Source organism: Mobula birostris, chromosome 14, assembly GCF_030028105.1.
Source record: "Mobula birostris isolate sMobBir1 chromosome 14, sMobBir1.hap1, whole genome shotgun sequence".
In the NCBI taxonomy this organism is placed as follows: domain Eukaryota; kingdom Metazoa; phylum Chordata; class Chondrichthyes; order Myliobatiformes; family Myliobatidae; genus Mobula; species Mobula birostris.
The window spans coordinates 84,152,992-84,176,886 of NC_092383.1; the positions used below are offsets into that span (position 1 = coordinate 84,152,992).

Genomic DNA, 23,895 nt, shown 5'->3' on the forward strand with positions numbered 1-23,895 from the left:
GTGTTCTGGGATTCTATTGTTTTAAACATGATAGATTAATTGTATCATGACAGTGCCCGGAGAGGACATACCGAGGCTATGTGGGTGGAACTGAGGAATAAGAAAAATATGACCACGTTTATGTTTCTTTCCCCGGAGGTTGGGTGTGATTAAAACATAGGTTTAGGATGAAATGTGATTTAAGGGGAATCTGAGGGGAAACTGTTTCTCTCAGAGTGTGGTGCGACTGTGGAGCGAGCAGAAATGGTGGATGCGGGTTCAATTGCAAGAGAAGTTTGGAGATCCAGGTGTGGGTAGACGGGACTAGGCAGAAAAACAGGTCGGCACGGACTAGATGGGCCGAAGATCTTGCTTCTGTGCTGCAGTGCTCCGTGACATTCCTATCCAAGTTCCTTCCTGCAATTTCCCCCAACGCCATTCAATTCCATCACCCCTCCCAATACCATCCAAATCCCTCTCATCACCCATCTCCCACAGCACCAGTGCTTCCAGCACCACCGAACCAAGATCCCTCCCCTCCTCCCGTCTTCCCCAACTCCCATCTGAATCACCAGCCCTCCTGTCACAGACCCGACCCTCCCCTACCCTCCCCGCGCCTGGTCACTGCAGGGAGCCGAGGGAGGCAGGGTTCCAACCTCGGGAACAGCGCCTACAGTGGGCGTTGATCCCGAATGCTCGCCTATCCTTTCACACTAGGAAGCAAGATCCAGAGAGGGAAGAAAAAGGACGAGAGCTGTCCACCTCTCTCACCCCACCGTTTCCACAGGAATCCCAGAGCACCCGGGTCAAATGGAGAACCTACCCCAGCCCTGGAATTACGGTGTAACGCGGGACGGCCGCCTGTTTTTCATAGAGTTGAGTATTTGTTACTCTGTAGCCACCTCCTTTGCAGTCGCAACAGGAAAAGCACCAGTTAATTCACAACTTCCAAACACACTTTCATTCATTAAATCTTCTCTTGGTTTTGTAGCGATTTGACCCATTCCACCAGCTGGCTTCATCCCGAAACGGGACGGCCGCTTCGGACCGGACACCGGCGCCGCCCAGGTAAAGCAATGGCAGCAAGGTGTTGACGCGCTGATAGCCTTTTTTTAAAAGTTGTTATTGTTCGTCGCGACTTCTAAATATAGTGTTTTGTATTTTTTATATATATAATGAACCCCAGGACTTCCTCGTGGGTGGGAGCAAGGATTCACCTTTGAAGGCGCCACCTATTTCATTAAGTGAGTAAAAAGACTTATTTTAACCCTGACTCGCCCGAGTCAGTTTTTTCCCCCCGTGCAAGAATACTTTTGATCTGAGTGTCTCTCTTTGGCAAGATTTTGTCTTCTAATATTTCGGCTTCTATTATTGATCAGCTACTTGAGTTTGGGCTGCCTATCATTTGAACTCAATTCTGATATTCACATTCGGGGAATTTTCCAGGAAGTGTCAGGACTGGGGATGGAAAGCTGGAGGGTAATTACCATGGACTATTAATGGTTGATGCTGTGCTTTGCTTGTCAGTTGATTTTTGAGACCCGTACCCAGGATTTATGTGGTAGAGCGTTGATTTCTGCTCACTTGCCATTCCAGGAGTGAGATTGTGGTTTATATACCTGCTCTCCAGTATCTTGTAGTGAAGTACTGGTCCTTGTAACCAAATTATCTCACACACACACACTGAATGGAGGCAAGTCATAGACGATAGAACCGTACAGCACCTTACAAGGCATTTCAGCCCACAATGTTGTGCCAACCTTGTAACCTACTCCAAAATCAACCTAACCCTTCCCATATGGCCCTCCATTTATCTTTCATCCACGTGTCTGTCTAAGAGTTTCTTAGATATCCTTGACATATCTGCCTCCACTACTACCACCCATGGCCATGGGTCCCAGGCACTTACAACACTGTGTTTTAAAAAAAAAGGTGCCAATCACCTTCAAATCATGCTTGTCCGTCATGCAGTGTAGTATTAGGCAAAAGACAGCTGCCCCAATTAGCTGAAGTTTCATGGAAATGGTTAAAAATCTATATTAAAAAAAGATGAACTATCGTTTAACTGAGCATCAAATTATGTATTTAAATGAAATACAGAACCAATTAGAATACTACCAAATACTATAAAGTTGTGAGTTAGTTCCTAATAGTTATTGACGAAGAAATTTATTCAGTGTATGTGTTCTTCTGAATGATTGTAAATGAACAAAGTGTAGATAATGGACACCATGAGAGCCATTAGACAATACTATCGATGATTATATCCTCCAACTTTCACTTTTACTGTTAACAGTCAAGATGATTTTTGATAGTTTCAAATTCTTTGTAGTACCTGACTTGTTGAACTAGTGAAATCATTTCGTTTTTGCTCCTGGCCGCTCCTGGCATCTCCAAGCCTGAGCCCTTGAAAACGCAGTGAGCAAAATAATTCTCAATGGTCTTACTGCTTATTTCTGCCCCCCCCCCCACCGTATCAGTGACAAAAATCACTGCTTTTTGAACATGTAGACACGTAACTGATGCTATTTAAAACCTGTTCCCTCTAGTGTAGAGTCCAACAGCCACACAAGTGTATGTGACTAACGCTAGTTAGAAGCTGTTCAGCAACAGTCTCCTGCCCCAATTAAGCGGCATAGTGTCACAAATAAACAAAGGGAATCCAAACTATTTTCTAGATTAGATTTTGTTCTTTAAAAGTTGTCCCAAACAAGTGGCTGCCCTGATTAACCGATTGCCTAATTAACAAGAATCCACTGTATTTGACAGAACTCTCATTGCAGATGGAAATACATCTCCTTACAGAGGAAACTGCACCTAATTATTTAAAAACAAACAGCAATTTCAATGTTTTGAGTTGTGTCAGGTTGTTAGATACTTGCAATGAGTAGAATGCCTTTGAACTGTGGTTGTGCCTATTTCTGATTGTCCATACCAATGTTTGAGACAGACCAGGCTTTGTTTTGGAGTTCAGTAACCCTACAAACATTCAGTTCCATTTGTTTAGGTTGGTGGTGAATATTGGTAGCTCGGCATCTATTTTGATACGATTGTTTACGGAGTTAACAGAATATATCGAAATAGACGCCATCTGTGAACCCCTTAAGAGCCAAAGAAATCCGAGCCAATAGAATTCAAAGGTTAGCTGAAGGGATAGCCAATCAGGAGCAAGGCAAGCGAACAGGCGGGCCTATATAAACGCCAGCACTCCTAGAGAGAAGCACCAACAACTCGTACTTAGGATGTTACCTCACCTGGTGATGAAAAGCCTGTAAGCTAATTGCCAGGTTTGGTGAACATCGCCAACATCAAATTCCATGTGTCCCTATTTAACTTAAATTGACCCTGGGATCTTTAGTTAGGGACGAAGGGGAATAAGGACAGGCTTGTGTTCCTCCTTGAGCACACAAGCTGGGGTGGGGAGGGAGTTGATCTTCTTGTTTCATACGACGATTGTTGCTGTGGTCGCATCCTTTCAGTGGTGGAGTATTCTGATCAGAAGAAGACAATCCTCAAGACGGGAATCATCCTTCCTCAAAGTTTGGTGTCGACATCTCTTTTTCCCCATCCTTAAAATTCACTGAAGCAGTGGACACCATTGTAAGTGTATGGAACCAGAATATGTCCGTTGCCAATCAGCCGGGAACGATCGTGATGGTGGAACAGGTTTGAGGGGCTGAATGTTGTCCATGTGCTTTAGTCTGGTTCTCCCTCATGCTTATTTTGTGATTGTATATCCCATGACGCTTTAACCACAGGTTATGGAGACTAGACGGAGCCAAGCTGCAAATGATGTTATCAAGAATGTTTCCAGTTTAGATGGTTTTGCAGGGGTTGCTGCTAACACAATGGGAGCGCGTTCGATTTGCTTAGAACGCCAAAATCAGTAGCTTTAATGGGTTATGTTTCTTTTGAACAGCGGATTGCATATCGATTTATCTCCGCCTGTGCACTAATCCTTGTGTAGTAATGTCTGGCTCTGGCTCATTAACTTCCTGAGATTTGCCACATGGAGAGATTGTGCAACTTTCAAACTATTTATAGAATGCAACAATAAAATACATGAACCGGGGACAGAAATTTGTATAATTCAGATTAAAAACTTTAAGAAACATGTTAAACACTTCCGAAGTTTGTCGTGCAAATGAGAGAACCTCGACAAATTCTTCAACCCGCCCTGCTAAATAGAATGCCTAAGTTTTTTTTTTAGGAATTTGTTATTTTATTTCACTTTCATTTTTCCTATATGTGTTGAAAAGAATTATACTCAGTGGGCACTTTAGCCCATCCACTTCAACGTCTGACGAGCTGTGCATTCACAAATGCTCTCCTGCACACCTCTGTTGTAGCATGTGGTTATTTGAGTTTCTGTCACCTTCCTGTCAGTTTGAATTAGTCTGACTAGTCTGATCTCTCTCATTCACATGGCTATGCAAAATAGTTGGATGTGGGATGGGCAGAAAATCTTGGTCATTGGTGTGAAGATTGGGAGAATGGGTGGCGTGTGGGTTTTCATGCGTCTGTTGGGAGACTTCCTGATATATTAAGGCTTAACATTTTAACAACAGCTTCTTCCTCATCACCATCGGAATAGACAGTGAACCTCACTATTTTTTCTTTATTTTTGCTCTCTTTTTGCACTTTGGAGAAGGAAAACTCTGATTTTTAAACCTCCGCTGCCTTGGGAATGGCTTTATGAGTAAACCCTGGGGAAGAAATCTGGAGCCCGGGTCCCTAAGGCAGTTTGATGTTGTTTACCACTTCACTCTGGCGACCTCTGAGACGACACTGGTTCCAAGCTGTATCGGTGCTTGCCCTTCACTTGGACTACATCAGTGACGTGGGGGGGGGGGGGAACCCACTGCATGGGCAACAGCCGGTTCTTCAAATCTTCCCACCCAGGCTTGCACCCTGGAGAGGACACAGTCCACCAGAGGTGCAAACCCATGATCCCCCGTGATCGACGGTTGCCTACTACTATGTAACCGATGATGTTAAACCTGATTCTGAGTTTGATCCTCAGTGATTTGGGATCCCAGGTGGTGGCATTTTTGGGAATGCAGGACAGAGCGGATTGCTGGGAATGCTCTCTGCTTATCTGAAATTTTGTGCATTGGTGGAAGAAAGGAATTATTGTCCATATACGTGACTGGGTTGTATTACACCATTCCGGAAGGAGAGAGAATGCATTGTGTCTAACACTTGTCATTGAAGTGCTTTACCTCGCCCCATCCCTGTGACCTTCCAGATGTGCCAACCTCCCTCTGCTTTCCAAGATGTTTAGACTGCTGTACTTCACACGGTTAAACCACCACACACGGTATGCTGGTGCATCTGTGGTGCACAAGACACTTCTATAGTGTGGGGGAGGGCTCGGAACTGCTGGAACTGCCTGTATGAAATATTCAAGAGAAATTCTGCAGATGCTGGAAATCCAAGGAACACTCACAAAACGCTGGAGGAGCTCAGCAGGTCAGGCAGCATCTATGGAAAAGAGTAAACTGTTGATGTTTTGGGCCAAGGCCCTTCATGGGACTGGGGAAAAAAAGATGGGAAGTCAGAGTAAGAAGGTGGGGGGAGAGTAGGAAGAAATACAAGATAACAGGTGATGGGTGAAACCGGGAGAGGGAGAGGAGTGAAGTAAAGAGCTGGGAAGTCGATTGGTGAAGGAGATAAAGAGGTGGCGGGGGAGGAATCTGAGAACAGAGGACTTCACCATTTCCCATTCCCAGTTCCCTCTCACCTTATCTCCTTACCTGCCCATCACCTCCCTCTGGGGCTCCTCCACCTTTGCATTCTTCCATGGTTTTCTGTCCTCTCTGATCAGATTCCCCTTTCCAGCCCTTTATCTCTTTCACCAATCAACTTCCCAGCACTTTACTTCAACCCTCCCCCTCCCAGTTTCACCCATCACCTGCTACCTTGTATTTCTTCCTCCCCTCCCCCCACCTTCTTAATCTGACTTCTCATCTTTTTTCTCCAGTCCTGATGAAGGGTCTCGGCCCAAAACGTCAACTGTTTACTCTTTTCCATAGATGCTGCCTGGCCTGCTGAGTTCCTCGAGCATTTTCTGTGTTGTATGAAATATTGGTTTGTTGTGGAAGAGGTTGTGATTGGTGGATCATGATTTCAGTCTGAGAGAGAGAGGTAAGGATTGGTGGATCATGATTTCAGTCTGAGAGGGAGAGGTAGGGATTGGTGGATCATGATTTCAGTCTGAGAGGGAGAGGTAGGGATTGGTGGATCATGATTTCAGTCTGAGAGGGAGAGGTAGGGATTGGTGGATCATGATTTCAGTCTGAGAGGGGGAGGTAGGGATTGGTGGATCATGATTTCAGTCTGAGAGGGAGAGGTAGGGATTGGTGGATCATGATTTCAGTCTGAGAGGGAGAGATAGGGATTGGTGGATCATGATTTCAGTCTGAGAGGGAGAGATAGGGATTGGTGGATCATGTTTTCAGTCTGAGAGGGAGAGATAGGGATTGGTGGATCATGTTTTCAGTCAGGGAGGGAGGGGTAGGAATTGGATCATATTTTCAGTCTGAGAGGGAGAGGTAGGGATTGGTAGATCATGTTTTCAGTCAGAGAGGGGAAACTAGATAACTGAAGGAAAAAAAATTAAATATTCTCAAAGGTGTCATAAATGCTGGCCATGATGTGATGAAGAATGTAACAGCATCACAGAAGTGAGAACAGCTTGCTCTCTTTCAGTGTATTTTGAAGTGGGACGGACGGTAGCGTAATGCTTTATAGTGCCAGAGACCCAGGTTCAATTCCACCACTGTCTGCAAGGAGTTTATATGTTTTCCCTGTGACCATGTGGGTTTCCTCCAGGTGCTCTGATTTCCTCCCACATTAAAAAGATGTATGGATTCGGGTTAGTAAGTCGTAGACATGCTGCGTTGGTGTGGCGACCCTTGCAGGCTGACCCCAAAGGACATCTATGGGCTGTTTTGGTCTTTGATGCGAATGATGAATTTCTCTGTATGTTTTGATGTACTTGTGACCAATAAAGCTAATCTTTAAGTGGCAGGAGAAAATAAATAATGTTCCAGGCCATGGTTTGTGCACTGACCTCTCATTGCAAGTCCTGGCAATGCACATTCACAATATCCACTATACCCCAACTTTTGACCCATACCCAACCAAATGCTCCTGCCTCGTGTTCCCATCTGTCTACCAAGCTGGCTTCACACCCCACCCCGTCTGTCAAAAACACAGGAGTGGGTAGCCTTTACTCATGTAAGGCCCATTCCGTTCACACAATATCTTGGGCTATAAACTTTACTGCGTTTCCCAAAGGTGACCCTTAAGCAAGATGTCCTGAATTTGTCCAATGCAAACCAACTGTGAACTAGTGCACCAGAAGAGAGTGGCCTGTTCATCGCTTCTGTCCTGCTGTTAAATTCTTCACCATACCATGGTCAGCGTTTCCAATATTTCAAAGGTACATTTAATGTCAGAGAAATGTATACAATATACATCCTGAAATGCTTTTTCTTCACAACCATCCACGAAAACAGAGCAGTGCTCCCAAAGAATGAATAACAGTTAAATGTTAGAACCCCAAAGTCCCCCCAGCTCCCCTCCCTCCTGTGCGTATGCAGCAGTGAGCCACAATTCCCCCTCCCCCCACTGGCAAAAATAAGTATCGGTACCTGCCACCAAGCACTCGAGCCTGAGCAAGGCAACAGCAAAGACACAGACTTGCAGTACTCCAAAGACTACATTGTTCACCCGGTATTTGACATACCACAGGCTCTCTCTCTCTCCCCCAATAATATTTTTGACGACATTTAGCATTTTTCCTTCATTTAACTAGTTCCCCCTTCCCTGACTGAAAACATGATCAACCAATCACTACCTCTCCCTCCCTGACTGAAAACATGATCAACCAATCACTACTTCCCCCTCCCCAACTGAAAACATGATCAACCAATCACTACATCCCCTCCCTGACGGTAAACATGATCAACCAATCCCTACCACTCCCTCTCCGACTGAAAACATGATCAGCCAATCAATACTTCTCCTCCCCTGACTAAAAACGTTTTTTAACCATTCTCTACCTCTCCCTCCCTGTGAAAACATTCAATTAACCGTTGCTCATTGGCGCCAATGCTGGTGAGTTTGAGGCATATTTTATTTTCGTGCTTTGAATCAAATGCTGATAAATTGGTGGTTAAAAGAAAAATTATTTATTGAGATACAGCGCAGAGTAGGCCCTTCTGGCCCTTCGAGCCACTCTACCCAGCAACCCCTGATATATTCCTAGCCTAATCACAGGACAATTTACAATGACCAGTTAACCTACCCACCAGTACGCCCTTGGACTGTGGGGTGGGAAACCGGAGCGCGTGGAGGAAACCCATGCAGTCACGGGGAGAATGTACAAACACCTTATAGACAGTGGGGGGGAGGGAATTGAATCCCGGTTGCCTGTCCTGTAAAGTGTTGTGCTAACTATTATGCTACCATGCGTCACTGTTAAGTACATGCTTGGTCTAATGACCTTTGTTGGAGTAACAGTAAGTGTTGTAAAGTGAGCATTATTAAAAGTAAGTTAATACTAATTAGGATAATGGGTTTTTTTTACTTCCGGTGTGCTTTGTATATAATGTTGCCGCCATGCTGAACGGGTTGTGAAAGCCTCTGTATATACCTATCGGTTTTGATGTCGGAGATAAAGTGCTTTCTTTGGGCATGAAATTGTAGTGTGCCCTTTTTCAAAGTAGAAGTTATCACAATAAGTAAGATCTTGAACATGACTGAGTGGTATTTCTTCGGGACATTGGGGAGAATAAAAGATGTATGAGAAACTGTAAACACTATGTACGTTTTACACAGCAGATTTAAATTATAAATGTTTCTCATTACATCTTGATGACTTGATTTTTGTTTGGTTAGGGATGGGGGTGCAACCAACAAAAAATTCTTTGGATGTCAACAGACTCCAAGCTCGTTAGGCTCCCCCATTTATCTTCTCTGTCCACGTCTGGTCAGGTCTCTGTGTTACCAGATTGATTCCTGGGATGGCAGGACTTTCATATGAAGAAAGACTGGATGAACTAGGCTTGTACTCATTGGAATTTAGAAGATTGAGGGGGGATCTGATTGAAACGTATAAAATCCTAAAGGGATTGGACAGGCTAGATGCAGGAAGATTGTTCCCAATGTTGGGGAAGTCCAGAACGAGGGGTCACAGTTTGAGGATAAGGGGGAAGCCTTTTAGGACTGAGATTAGGAAAAACTTCTTCACACAGAGAGTGGTGAATCTGTGGAATTCTCTGCCACAGGAAACAGTTGAGGCCAGTTCATTGGCTATATTTAAGAGGGAGTTAGATATGGCCCTTGTGGCTACGGGGATCAGGGGGTATGGAGGGAAGGCTGGTGCAGGGTTCTGAGTTGGATGATCAGCCATGATCATGATGAATGGCGGTGCAGGCTCGAAGGGCCGAATGGCCTACTCCTGCACCTATTTTCTATGTTTATACTGATGGAATGCGCTGTTCGAACTGCCTCTAATCAAGTCCTGCAGCAGGGCACTGTCAATGATGGATGGTCACTTCTTGTGTTCGGCAGCTGGGGAACTTTGTCGAAGAGCATTTCGACGGAAGTGTGTTTAAATTTAATAGTGAACGGCAGAGCAGGGTTGGCAGTGGTCGGTGTTGCTGCTTCACGGCTCTGCTGGCCTGAGTTCGATTCCGATCCTCGGCGCAGCTGTGTTCTCCCGGTGGGTGGGTTTCTCCTGGGAACTCCAATCACTCCCCACGTCCCGATGATGAGTGGGCTGATATTGTAAATAACTCCTAGTGCGGGCGAGTGGGTGGCGTTGACGGACGTGTGGGAGAGGGCGGGGAAAAAGTGAAAGAATACGATCAGTAGGATTGAGAGCTGTAACGACTCGACGGCAGGAAGGGCCCCGAATGTCATGAGAAATGTGAAATATCAAGAGCTGTACAATCTGCTCTTGCATCTGATTCTTATGATATACCTTCAGACAGATGTTTTAAATTCCGAGGAATTGGATCAAATTGTGATACGATAAGGAACTGTTCAGGTAAGTACAGTGAAGTTGGCAGCTCTCCAGGACTGATATGGGAACCCTGGGTTTACAATATAGAACATTGAACAGTGCAGCACTTTGGCCCATGATGTTGTGCTGACCTTTCTCAGATCAATCTAACCCTTCCCTCCCACATAATCCAATGTTTTTCTTTCATCTATGTACCCATCTAAGTTTCTTAAATGTCCCTAATGTATCTGCCTCTACCACTACCCCTGGCAGGGCGTTCCACGCACCCACCACTCTGTGTGTGTGTGTGTGTGTGTGTGTGTGTGTGTGTGTGTGTATATATATATTAAAAAAATTGCCTCTGACATCTCCCCCTATACTTTCCTCCAATCATTTAAAAATCTTGCCCCCTTGTATTTCTGCCCTGGGAATAAGTCTGTGGTTGTTCACTCTAACTATTATCATCTTGTACACCTCTATCAAGTCACCTCTCATCCTCCTTTGCTTCAAAGAGAAAAGCCCTAGCTTGTTCAAACCTTCCTCATAAGACACGCTCTCTAATTCAGGCAACATCCTGGTAAATTCCCTCTGCACCCTCCCTAAATCGTCCACATCCTTACCATTTGAGAGAACAGTCTCCAAAATGCTGCTGTAAGCGACTCAGAGCAGATCACTTTTATTTGTCCTTTTCCAAAGGTGGTGATTCAGTGATTACAGAATCACATTAACGTATTACACCCCTTCATGACACTTTTTACAGTTTCAGGTTGTGACATGGTCATTGTTGTCCAGAACATGATTCAAAGATTCAAAGATTCAAAAGATTCAAAAAAAAAACTTTATTGTCATTCTAACCATACATCAGCTCTGCAGGGCAGAATGAGACAGCGTTTCCCAGGAGCAGTGCAATCATAACATAACAAACGCAACACTAAATAATAAACGTAACAATAAATAGTAAAACACAACAGCCACATGTCAGTTAAAATCAAGTTATAAGTGTCCAGTGCAAGTTAAAAGTGTCCAAAGCAGAGTCAGGTAGAGCAGCTATTTAGTAGTCTGAGTGGCTGTGGGAGGAAGCTGTTTAGTAGTCTTGTGGTTTTAGCTTTGATGCTCCTGTAACGTTTGCCTGATGGCAGGAGAACAAACAGTTCATGGAGCAGGTGTGAGGGGTCTTTAATGATGTACCGTGTCTTCTGGAGGCATCGATTCTGGAAGGACAGAAGGTAGGGAGACTCCAATAACCTTCTCTGCTCCCCTAACCACCCTCTGCAAGGCTTTTTTGTCGACAGCACTGCAGCTGGGGTACCAGGTTGTGATGCAAAAGGTCAGCACACTCTCAACCACGCCTCTGTAGAATGTAGTTAAGATGTTAGTGGGGAGTGATGCTTGTTTAAGCTTCCTCAGAAAGTGCAATCTCTGCTGAGCCCGTTTCACAATCCCAATGGTGTTCCTGGACCAGGTGAGATTGTCTGAGATCTGCATCCCAAGGAACTTGATGTTTTCCACTCTCTCCACTGTGGAGCCGCTGATGCTGAGGAGTGTGTGCTCAGGCTGAGACCGTCTGAAATCGACGATCATCTCTTTGGTTTTGGTGTCATTAAACATCAAGTTGTTATCACTGCACCAGCCCTCTAGGTGTTTGACCTCCTCCCTGTACATAGTTTCATCATTTTTGCTGATGAGCCTCAGCACTGTGGTATCATCTGCAAACTTAATGATCAGGTTCTCCTTGAATCTGGCTTCACAGTCATGTGTTAGCAGTGTAAACAGCAATGGGCTAAGCACACAGCCTTGTGGGGATCCAGTGCTCAGTGTGATGGAGTCAGAGATGGTAAATTCCCCTGTGGTGCCCACTGGTCCCAGGACCCCCCCCCCCCCACCCACATTGCACCTATGGACACCGCATGCACTTTCTCCAGCAAAACTTTAGATTAGATCAGCTTTATTTGTTGCATGGACATGAAAGCATACAGTGAAATGTGTTGTTTCACTGTATGAAACAACTTGTATTCTGTCTGGGTAGCCTCCAACCTGATGGCATGAATATCGATTTCTCCTTCTAATTTAAAAAAAAATTCTGTCCCACTCCCCTCTTCTTCTATTCCTTCTCTGGCCTTTTACCTCTTCTCATCTGCCTATCACTTCCCCCAGGTTGCCTCCGCCTTCGCTCTCTCCACTCCTATCAGATCCCTTCTTCGCCAGCCCTTCACCTTCTAGATATCCTGCACCCCACCAGCCTTTTTATTCTGGCGTCTTCCCCCTTCCCTTCCAGTCCTGAAGAAGGGTCTCAGCCCGAACCGCCAACAGTTCGTTCATTCCCATAGATGCTGCCTGACCTGCTGAGTTCCTCCAGCATTTTGTATGTGTGTGTGTGTGTGTGTGTGTGTGTGTGTGTGTGTGTCGCTCTGGATTTCCAGTATCTGCAGACTTCCTTGTGTTTATTATCCAGAGGATTGTGTTGTTCTGTGAAAACCAACACGGTCTGAGGATTGTGCTGGAGCTGGCCGCCAGTGTAGCCATGCTTCTAGTGCCAACATAGCAAGCTCACAACTCACCAACCCTAACCGTATGTCTTTGGAATGTGGCGGGGGGTGGGTACTGCACCACCTGGAGGAAAACCATGTGCTCAGGGGGAACGTACAGAATCCTTACGGACAGTGGCAGGAATTGAACCCACTGGGTGGCGATCGCTGGTCTGCAAGGTGTTGCCGTAGCCGCAGGTCTACTGTGCCATGTGGGCACGGACGTAATCCCAGACGAGGAGCTGGCAATCAGCTTGGGTAAAATTCCAGAGTGCCCACTGGGCAACAAATCACTGGGAAGTAAAGTCGTGGGTTATGTAGATGTGGATGCGTTTTTCGTTCAGTCACTTCTCAGTGTGTTTTTTTTGACAGGTGTGAAACAAGAATGGGTGGTTAATGTGCAGGTAGAGCAGAGAAATTAGGAAGGCAGTTGGTCTGGCCCTTTTATTGCGAGGGTTTTAGGGGATAAGAGCTTTGCTACAAAGGATTTGAGACCACGCTAGGGGTACTTGTCTTCTTTGGCAAGGAGGTTTTTGTTTGTTAGAGGGAAATTTAGATTGGTTACTGAGGTAAGGAGATGGGATTCCTCAGCTTGGGTGCCCTGTTGTGTAAAAAGTGTCAAACTCTCTGGACTTGTGAAAAATGCCAAGTAATGAAGGCCAACACACTGTATGCCTTCTTAACCTCCCTTTCAGCTTGAGTGTTGACTTTGAGGCATGGCTCCCAAGATCTTTCTGTTCCTCCACACTGCCTTTAATCTTGCATTCTGCCTTCAAGCTCGACCTTCCAAGGTGTATTCTGTCACACCTTTCCTGATTGAATTCCGTCTGCCACCTCTCGGCTCAGCTCTGTATCCTATACTGACCCGTTGTAACCTCCGGCAACTGTCTACATCTGGGGTTCCACAGATCCCTTGGTTAATGGTAAGACTCCATGGCATAAAAAAGGTTGGGAACCTCTGGTCTACTCTATTCACAATGCCACCAATCTTTGTGTCACCTTTATTAACTCACCCTTCTGCTTCTTCAAGCAAGTCAATTATAAAAATCATGAAGAGCCGGGTTCCCAGAATGGATGCCTGTTGAACACCACCAGTCACTGACTTCCAGGCAGAATAATCTCCATGAACTTCCATCCTCTGCCCTACTATGGCCAAGCCAATTCTGAGTCCACATAGCTAGGACCCCATGCCTCCTGACTTTCTGAATGAGCCTACCATGGGTTACCTTGTCAAATGCCTTACTAAAATCCATATACACCACATCCACCGCTCTACCTTCATCAATCTGTTTTATCACTCCCTCAAAGAATTAATTTCAACCTGTCCCTCACTGGAGTCATGCTGGCTCTATCTAATCAGCCTATGGATCTGAAAATGCTGGTAATTCCTGTCTCTAAAAGTCCTCTCCAATCTCTGTTGCCCCTGTTTGCTTTCGTATGTTTGAGAAGCTGCCAAAATATTTGAGAGGCGCTGTTAAAAGGATAGAGAACGGAGGCTGGGACTGTCTCATTCCGGGAAGAAAGGAGCGGGCTTGCCTGAACATGATATGCAGAGACAGGCTGTACCCTCGAATGGCTCCAGCCTGACGTCGAAACTCAAGGACTTAAAATACCAGATGTGTTGGGGTAGCAAAGTTATTACAGTAGCCAGCGAGGACACAATCTTCAATGTTTCTTCCTGTAGAATTGGCCTTTATGTCAAAATGTGGAGCCGTCCAGAAAATACACAGCAAAACTGAAAAGGTTGCATATTGTCGGGATGGGGTGGGGTGTGAGGGCATTTTTCATTGGGTTATCTTCCATTGAAGGGTGTTGGTGCTCAGTGACCTTGTTACTTTTGTTCAATGGTTCGATCGTTCAATTTAATATCAGGTTCAATTTAATACAGTACACAACCTGAAATTCTTACTCTTCGCAGACATCCATGAAACAGAAAAAAAAACCTAAAGAATGAATGACAGAAAGCATTAGATACCTAAAGCCCCACTCCCCCTCCCACACACAGGCTGAGCAAAAGTATCAACCCCTCTCCCTTCCCCCTCACTTGCTCCAGCAAAATCATCTACATCCCCCCCCCCCCCCACCATTCACCATGCAAGCGATAGCAAAGCCCCCAAATAGATCTGTCAGAAACTGCTGACCATCCCAACACCTCGACATCTCATTCAGGCTCTCTTACTCTCACTAACGAGGGAGAGAGAGATGTCGCTCCTGCACCGTGAGAGGGGAGACCGACTGCTCACGGCTCCGATGTTCCAGTCTGCCGCGTTGCGTGTCTGTGCTGTACACAACTCATTGAATATTACAGTGAAGGCGCCCCAAGCAATCGGTGTGGACCTTCATTGCAAGAGTATTCGAGTACAATGGAAGGGATGCATTGCTGCGGTTACCCAGGGCCTCACTGGAAGGTGGTGCACTGGCTGGGTTTCCCTACCCAAGCAAGGATATGTGGGCAATGCCTGTGTTAGCATTGTTCGGGTTGTGTCAATTCACTATTGAAATTCACAAATCCCACTGAAAAACTCTGAGTATCAGATCAACTCTTGACCTCACAATCTATCTCATTGTGGCCTTGCACCTTATCTATGTGCTCTGCACTTTCTCCGTAACCCCAACACTTTATTCTACGTCCTGTTATTGTTTTCCCTTGTACTACCTCAATGCACTGTTATAACCAAATTACCTGTATCTGTGTGAATGGAAGCTTTCTTATAATGTGGCCACTAGAGCTGCACACAATACTCCAATTATGACCTGATCAAAGTTTTATTCAGCTGCTAAATACCATGTTGAATAAAAGTTATTGCTGTCCACCAATTTTGTCTGCCTTGTCTGCAACTTGCTTAAAATTATTTTATATCCATTCCATGATTTTGGAAGAGATCCTGACCTTTACGTTCAAAGGCCAATTGAGAAAGGCAAGTACATTGTATACCAGTCTATCTACTTTAGACTACTATGCCATCCCATCTTGACGGAAAACTGGAAATCATTTTCAGTATGTAGCTACTTCATTCTTTCGAAAGTATTGCTGACAATGTAGTTCTTGATAACTTTAATTATATGCCACTTGCTTCATTGCTGTTCATTCAGTACAGTCCAGCAATCAGAAGGCAAATAAACCCTCTGGCAGAATGCAATATTTTTGTTAAAATTGCAAGGAGTTAGGAAGGAGATGTTGGAGGTTTTTTTGTGTCAAAATTGAAGGATTGGTAAAGTGTATTCTGTTCTTTGAAGAACAAGTTGGATTGATTGAACAGGGTCACTCTGGTTCAACCATTTCTGAAATGCTAGTTGATTAAATTCACAATGGTTATTCAGTTTAATAACTTTATTGAACAGCACTGAGAGAATTTAAAAGATGGCCCCAATTTCTGGGTCGGGGTTGCAGAGCTTTAAGGCACAACTTTTCAACGTGTCAGCAAATCTGTTAGATGGCGTTGACAGCTATACAGCTGGCATACTTGCCTGTCTAACCTCGTTTCAGCTAGAAACCCAAAGTGTGCTACAGCTAGTTGAGCTGCTGCCTCACAATTCCTGCCTTCTGGATTCCAGACCTTACCTCCATGGCTGTTATAGACTCGGACTGCTCCATCGTGGATACCAGCCTCTGCACCTTTGAGGACATCTTTTAAACGCAGTGCCTCAGGAAAGAGGCATCCATCATTGAGGACCCCCACCTCTGACGGTGTGGTCTCTTGTCATTGCTAGCATCAGGGAGGAGCCACAGGAGAATGAAGACACGCACTCAACATCTTAGGGACAGCTTCTTCACCTCAGCCTTCAGATTTCTGAATGGTCCACGAACATCACCTCATTATTTTGCTCTATTTATATATATATATATATAATTTTTTTTTATATTTAAAAAAATGTATTGCATCGCAATGCTACCACAAAACAACAATTTTCATGACCTATGTCTGTGGCAATAAGCCTGATTCTGATTTCTTCAATGTGAGGTTTAGACATTGTCCCTGTAATGGAGTGGGTATCCTCCAGGTGCTCCCGTTTCTTCCTCCTTTCTAAAGTCCTGTTGGTTGGAAGAGTTGGCCACAATAGTTTCTGACTGCTGTGAGAGAGTGCATGAAGGGAATTGAGGGGAGTGTGGGGAGAGTACGTTACAGGGAAAATCAGTGGGACGATGGGATTGCCTGTGATTGGGTAAGTGAACAGCAGTTTTGACCACACTTGAGAAACATATTGTCCCAGCTCATATTTGGCTGTAGATTCAAATTGGAGCTTTGTCATTCAGCCCTTGTGGGCAGTCATGGCCCCTTGACTTTATGGGGGGGCAGAATTGGGTCCTAATGTAGGTTCAGTAGTGAAAAGAACTTTTCAGTCTCCCTCCTGATGCAGGGGTTCCCAGCCTGGGGTCCACAGATGTCTTGCTTAATGGTATTGGTCCATGGGATAAGAAAGGCTGGGAACCCCTATTCTGATGGGTCTCACTTTGGGTTTCCTGTGTTTGTGGAATGTATCATCTGTGCAAGTTTAATTTCAGGAACTCTTAGAAAGGCACAGGGATGATAGAAAAATGGACTATGTAGGAGGGAAGGGTTAGATTGATCTTAGAGTAGGTTAAAAGGTTAGCACTACATCATGGGCCAGAGGGCCTGTGATGTGCTGTAATGTTCTTGGTTCTAAGTTCTAAGTCCTAAGTCCAAAGTAATTATCACTTTGACCCAAAAGTCGAGGTGTCCTTCATCTCATCTATTTGTATGTTACAGTGCTGATGAAGGGTTTCTGCCCCAAAAGTCAACTATTTATTCCTCTCCATTGATATTATCTGACTTGCCGAGTTCCTCCAGCATTTAGTGTGTGTTCCTCTAGATTTCCAGCACCTGCAAAATCACTTGTGGTTGTGTTTGTATACTGTTACAGTGATTAAACTACTAAATTGTTACTTCTCTCCTTTTTCTTGTAAATGTCTTTCTGTTTGTCTTTTCTCCTGTTTTCTTTCTTTTTCCCTGTCTCTGCATTACCCCTTCTTTCCTCACCTTCACTCTTTTTCTTGCTATTCTGCTGGAGTCGTCTGTTATGAAGCAACCTCCTCTACATTGGGGACACATGTCATAAATTGGGGGACAGCTTTGTTGAGCACCTCTGTTCCATCCACCAAAATCGGGACTTCCTGGTAGCCAAATGTTTTAATTCGGATTCCAATTTACATTCCGATATGTCAGTCCAGGACCTCCTCTTGTGCCATGATGAGGCCACCTTCAGGGTGGAGGAACAACACCTTATATTCCGACTTGGTAGCCTCCAACCTGATGCTGTGACTATTGACTTCTCCATCTGGTTAAAAAATATTCCCTCCCCCTCCCCTCTTCTTCTATTCCCCACTCTGGCCTCTTATCTCTTCTCATCTGCCTTTCATGTCCTCCTATCCTCCTCCTTCTCTTTCTCCTATGATCCACTTTCCTCTCCTATCAGATTCCTTTCTCTCCAGCCCTTTACCTTCCCACCCACCTGGCCTCACCTATCACCTAGCTATTCTCCTTCCCCTCTCCCCCTGCTGCTCCCCCCACCACCACCATTTTACTCTGGCAACTTCCCCTTTCCTTTCTGGTCCTGAAGAAGGGTCTCAGCCTGAAACGTTGACTATCTACTCATTTCCATTTATGCTTCCTGACCTGCCTGCTCAGTTTCTTCGGACATGCCTCATGCTTGCAGTTGCATTCATCTACCACCAGAGTGTGCCAAAGCTTCAGTAAGCCCCTCTTAAATAGTGACGGAAACCCAGGAGCTCATGGCAGTCAAAGGCATTGCCAAGACTCTTTCTAAATTGTGGAATGGATGTACAATAATTGTAGATAAAGTGCAGACAAGGCAGACAAAATTGGAGGACAGTAATAACTTTTATGTATTGTGGTAATTCAGCAAACATTGGTTTCTGAAGGAAAGCAATTTAAACTACGTGAACTATTTTACATAATCGTTTTTCTCCTGCCATTGTCCATGTGTGCTGCCACAGCAAATCAACTACTTAGCAAAAAGCAGGAGACCCAACAACATTGCAAATGCACCTAAATGGTGGTACTAAAATTAAAGGTCACCCAGTTAAAGAGCATTGAGGAAGTCTCATTGTATCTCTTTATTAGAGATAGAGCATACTAAAAGACTCTTCCAGCCCAAAGAGCCCACAACCCTCAGTTACACCCAAGTGACCAATTAACCTGCTAACCTGTACGTTTTTGGAAAGTGAAGCACTTGGAGGAAACCCCTTACAAACCACAGCAGGAATTGAACCTGGATTGTTAGCACTGTAATAGCATTAAAATAACCCCCTACACTACTGTGACGCCCCCTGTTCTGTGGCAATGTGGTGCTTTAGTCTTCTTCCATTCACTATTTTCCCTTAATTCCTGAGTGGTTTCTTTTGGAAAATTACCGTTGAATACACTATCCAGCACCTTCTGAGGTAGCGTGTTGCAAATTGTAGTAACTCATGGTGGTAACTCATGTAAGTCAAAAGAAAGTGTATACTTGCCTCTCATTGGCTTGCATCACTCGTCACCAGTCTCTGTCCCCTGATTACAGGTCTCATTGTTTATATAACTTACGGTGCCTGTGATGTAATGAGGCCTCCATTGGTCAGCGTCGACCATGGATATGCAGGCCTGAGCAGCACAACATGGAGAGCAAGCTGTTGCCCATGTAACAGGTTTCCCCTCTCCATGCATCTGATGAAACCAAAGGAATGGCAGAGACTGATACAGTTTGGCACCAGCAGCGTTTCAGAAGTTGCCAGTCAGTGTATGACTGCCTTTAGGGACTCCAGCTCTGGATTTTTCTCTTGGGGTTTACTCCCAAAGCCTTCCCCATGAGTGGGTACATCCACAAGGCAGCAGAGGCTTGAGATCAGACTTTTCCTTCTCCCGGATGCGCTGCCAACCACTGGTTGACGAGCCCCCATCTGCCTAGAGGGACCGGTTTTAAGGGGCCAGTAAGCCGCCTTTGCCCCTTCTCCTGTCAGTAGAAACGGTTCCGCTGGGCTTAGTAGCTAAACCACACGTGAAGGCCAGGAGCTGGACTTGGTTGTCAGAGGCTATTTGAGATGCACACCATTGCGGCACTTAATGGGTAGTGGGAGCTTATCCCGATTACCACTCCCAACTATAACAACCTTAAGGATGTGATAGTATGGCACAAATTTCCTGATCATTTTCTACCCAATTGGATGTTATATGACTATTGTATGGTTCCTTAGAATGATAAGACAGATTCTTGACTTCACAATCTACTTCATTCTGATCCTGCACCTTGTTATCTATCTGCACTGCACTTTCTCTGTAGCTGTTACACTTTTTTCTGCAATCGGTTATTGTTTTACCTTGTTCAACTTCAATGAACTGTGTAATGATTTGATCTGTATGATCAGTATACAAGACCAACTTTTCAGTGCATCTCGGTTCATGAGACAATAATAAACCAATTTGAACTCTACTAATAAACCAATTCCAACTTTAAGATCAAGAAGAAGATGCAAAGCATTGCAATTGGTTCAAAAGAATGTGAGTAAATCGGTGAAAGGTCACCGACTTGAAACATTTGGTCAGTTTTGATTCCTTGGATGCTGCCTGACCTACGAAGTACATTTATTATCAAAGTATGTATGCAGTATTCAACCCTGAGATTTGTCTTCCTGTAGACAGTCATGAAGCAAACTAAACCATGGAAGCAGTTCAAAGTAAAACATCAAACCTCCACATGCGCAAAAAAAAACAAATTGTGCAAATAGCAACAAAAAAAAGCGGGAAACACAGAATATAAAACACAAAATTGAAAAGAGTCCAGGCTTATTCAGTTCAGCTCAGTTTGTTATCTGCAGGCTGCCCTGATTGAAAATCGTCCAAAGTAGCACCCAAAAACGGGGTGACCAGAAACAGACACATCATAATGTGAACGACGGAGTCCAATCCACAAACCACAGACCCAGAGCTTTGGTACCATCTTCCGACAGCATCGAGGGAGAGAGAGACACCATTTGAATGCAGGAACCTGCTGAGTATTTCCAGCATTCCTCATTCTTATTACAGGAAATTTGTGCGGAGTTTTGCACACTTTCTGCGTGGAGTGACTTGCTGGTTGGTCATTTAGTTGGCCGCTAGAAAGTACCTCCAGTGTTAGTGTGGATATGAGGAGAATCGAGGTGGGGTAGGTAGGCATTTGAGAGTGAATAGGTGTCAGAGGAGTAGGTGGGAGAAATGGATTGCTGAGATGGTTCTTGGAGGGGAACCATCTGGATGGGCTAAATTATTTTACATATTTAGAGAATCCGCATGGTAACAGGCCCTTTTGGTCCAACAAGCCCACACTGCCTAATTACACCCATGCGAACAATTATACCACTAATCGGTAGGTCTTTGTAATGTGGGAGGAAACCAGAGCACCCGGAGGAAACCCACATGTTCATAAGGAGAATGAACAAACTCCTTACAGGTAGCGGTGGGAAGTGAACTCAGGTCACTGACACAGTAGAGGTGTTACATTAACCACTACGCTACTCTGCCCACCACTAACTGCTTCCTTCTATGCTGTAATATACAATAATATTATCATATGCAATAACATAATTGTGGTGGGCATACGGTAGCATAGATTGTGGTGCGGAAGTATAGCAGTTAGCACATCGCTTAACAAGGGGGAAGAGTTTGTGTATTCTCCCCGTGACCACATGGGTTTCCCCTGGGTGCTCCTTTTTCCTCTCACGTTCTATAGACCATAGGGTTAGTGAGTCATGGGCATGCTATGTTGTCGCCGGAAGTGTGGCCATGCTTGTGGGCTGCCCAGCACAATCCTCACTGATTTGACTTGACGCCGTATGTTTCCAGGTATATGTGACAGATAGAGTGATTTTTTTTCCTCTCTCTTTGAAAGTGGAGAGAGGGTTAAAAATTGATTCCATTGCAGAGACTGGTTGGTTGGCTTCTCTGCTCTGCAATGGCGGAGTTCTGGGGAAGGCCCAGCCACTCTGGAGTCTGCTAGTTTTGTGGGTCCTGGGGAGTTGTTGATGATGGTGGTTTGGTCCACCAGCCAGCTGAAGAAACAGTCAGGCCTGTGGCCTCCCAACGTGCTGCTGGTGCACTTGGCACCGCAGTCGTTTGTGGTTTCGTGGCTGATGAGAATACGTTGTTTTTTTTGTTCCCTGGAACACTTCCACAGTGGGAATCAATGGGGCAGACCTTGCACTGGAGATATTCTGGGAGATTGTTTATGATGCTTTAAAAAAAAACACTGGCGGAGATTTTTGTTTTGTTGGCTTCATTTCTTTCTGTGAAAAAGTTTTCCAATTAGCAAATGTTTTCCACATGAAGGGTCTTGACCCAAAACGTCCATTTTAGAGACTGTTAGATAGACGGATGAAAGAAAAATGGAGGGCTATGTGGGAAAGAAGGGTTAGATTGGTCTTAAAGTAGGTTAAAAAAGTTGGCTCAACATTGTTGGCTGAAGGGGGCTCGTACTGTTCTACCAACACACATAAAAATTGCTGGTGAACGCAGCAATTGCTTGAAATTCCAGCATCTGCAGATTTCCTGGTACTGTTCTATGTTCTATTTCCCTCCATGGATGCCGCCTGACCCTCTGAGTTCCTCCAGCTCCCTGTTTATTGCAGCAAATGTTTCCCCCTCAATAATAAATCCACGGATTCACCAGCCTCTGGCTGAAGAAATTTTTCCTCATCTCTGTTCAAAAAAGTACTTTCTGCCCATTATGCTGCTGGCGTTTAGGGCAGCAGTGAAGGTCCGCTACCTCTGTCGGTCCAGACTGTCACACACAGATACAGAAGGATTCTTCGTTGCTGTTTCCGGAGCAGTTTTGTTTAACTAGATAGAGTTGTTAGCCTGAGTTGAACCCTCAAACCTGGAGGACTGGTGGACCACTTTTCATCTAGCCTGTACCCTTTGACCCGTTAGGCATAGGTGACCCTGCCAGGAATCAAAGCAGGAGGCCCTGACTCCAGCCAATATAGCTTTCCAGGTCACTGAGGGATGCAAGCCTCCAAACCCGGCGACAAGGTTGTGGTCCAATTGGAGGTGTTCCAAAAGGATGTTTTTCTATTCTGGGGCTGTGCCCTCTAGTCCTAGACTCTCCCACTGGTTCCTGGTTCTTGTTGGTTGTTCATCCCTGAGCCAGACTGCTCTGCATTCCGCTAAGGTAATACCCGATCTGTAACCACAGCACAGCGCATCCCTAGCTCCCTTATCACCTTCCTGCTCAAGAATCCATCGATCTCATTCGATGGATTTGCCACCTCCAGCACCTGGGGGCAGAGAATTCTGAAGGTTCCCAACTCCGTGAATGACTTTGAGGAGTTAAACACGAGACTTGGATGGTGTGCAGTCTGGGAACGATTAAGTTTCCTGTGATTCCATAGTGGCGTCTGCATTATCAGCCTGCACCGACCAGTGGGGCACACCCAAACCCATTCAGTCGGACTGATAGTGACAGAGCAGATGCTACAGCATCCCTGACCTCTGTGTCCCTGCTCCCTCACCCGCATCCATCCCTGGCTGAGGCAGCTGTGCGACTTCTCCTGGGGAACTAGAGGGCTACTGCTCATCAAATTCGAAACGGCATTTCTTTTACCAATTTGCTGCCTGATTAAGCATTAAGAGAGTGGAAACGATATTCCTTCTGCTTTAGTGTAGCTGGTTGTTTGTTAGTCTTCTCCTTGTTTTCCTTGTTCAAAGTAAATTTATTATCGAAGTATGTATTTATAACCATATATTTATTTACTTGCGGGCATTCACAGCAGATTCACAGAAATGCAATAGGATCACTGAGAAACTACACACATAAAACAGACAACCAGTGTGCAAAAGACAACAAATGGTGCAAATACAGAGAGAAAAAGCAAATAGTATTAATAAAATTAAATAAGTAATATGAGTTTACTCAACTTGTCAATAGATTGTGGAATTAGTTCAGTGTTGAGGTGAATGAACTTATCCATACCGGTTCAGCCTGATGGTTGTAGGGTTAGTTGTCAGTGTATCCTTTGTTAACTCCCTGACAGGGAAAGTTGACTCATCGTCATCATTCCCTTTCATACCCTGATGGAATTCCATTTGTATAGAGCCTTTAGCATAATCGAGAAATGTCAAGTTGTATCTGAGGGGAATAGCCAACCAACTTTGACCGGGCCGCAGACAGCAAGGTATTAGGGGCAGGTTTTGAGGAGCTTTTTGAAAGAAGAGGAAGAGATGGAGAGGTTGTGGGAAGGACTTCCAGGGCTTAGAGCCGGGCAGCTGAAGGTGTGTCTGACTCTGGAGAAGTGACTAAGCACTGAGAAATGCGGAGATGTTGAAAGGCTGTTTGGGCTGATGAAGGTTAGAGGTGGGGCAGGCTGAAGGCAATGAGGAACTTGAA

At 45.0% G+C, this 23,895-nt stretch overlaps 1 protein-coding gene across 4 annotated transcripts in view; it reads left to right on the plus strand.

Moving 5' to 3' along the window:
* The first annotated feature begins 686 nt into the window (after positions 1-686).
* Positions 687-23,895, plus strand: part of plekha6 (pleckstrin homology domain containing, family A member 6) — a 348,944-nt gene continuing 325,735 nt past the window's right edge. For 2 of the 4 annotated variants that reach the window (XM_072278778.1, XM_072278779.1), the window contains exons 1-3: positions 687-854; positions 971-1,047; positions 1,166-1,223. In XM_072278778.1, the coding sequence (XP_072134879.1) occupies positions 790-854; positions 971-1,047; positions 1,166-1,223 (200 nt within the window). In that variant the 5' untranslated portion in view covers positions 687-789. The remainder of the gene's footprint in view (positions 855-970; positions 1,048-1,165; positions 1,224-23,895) is intronic. The other 2 variants (XM_072278782.1, XM_072278783.1) reach the window with 2 other exon arrangements.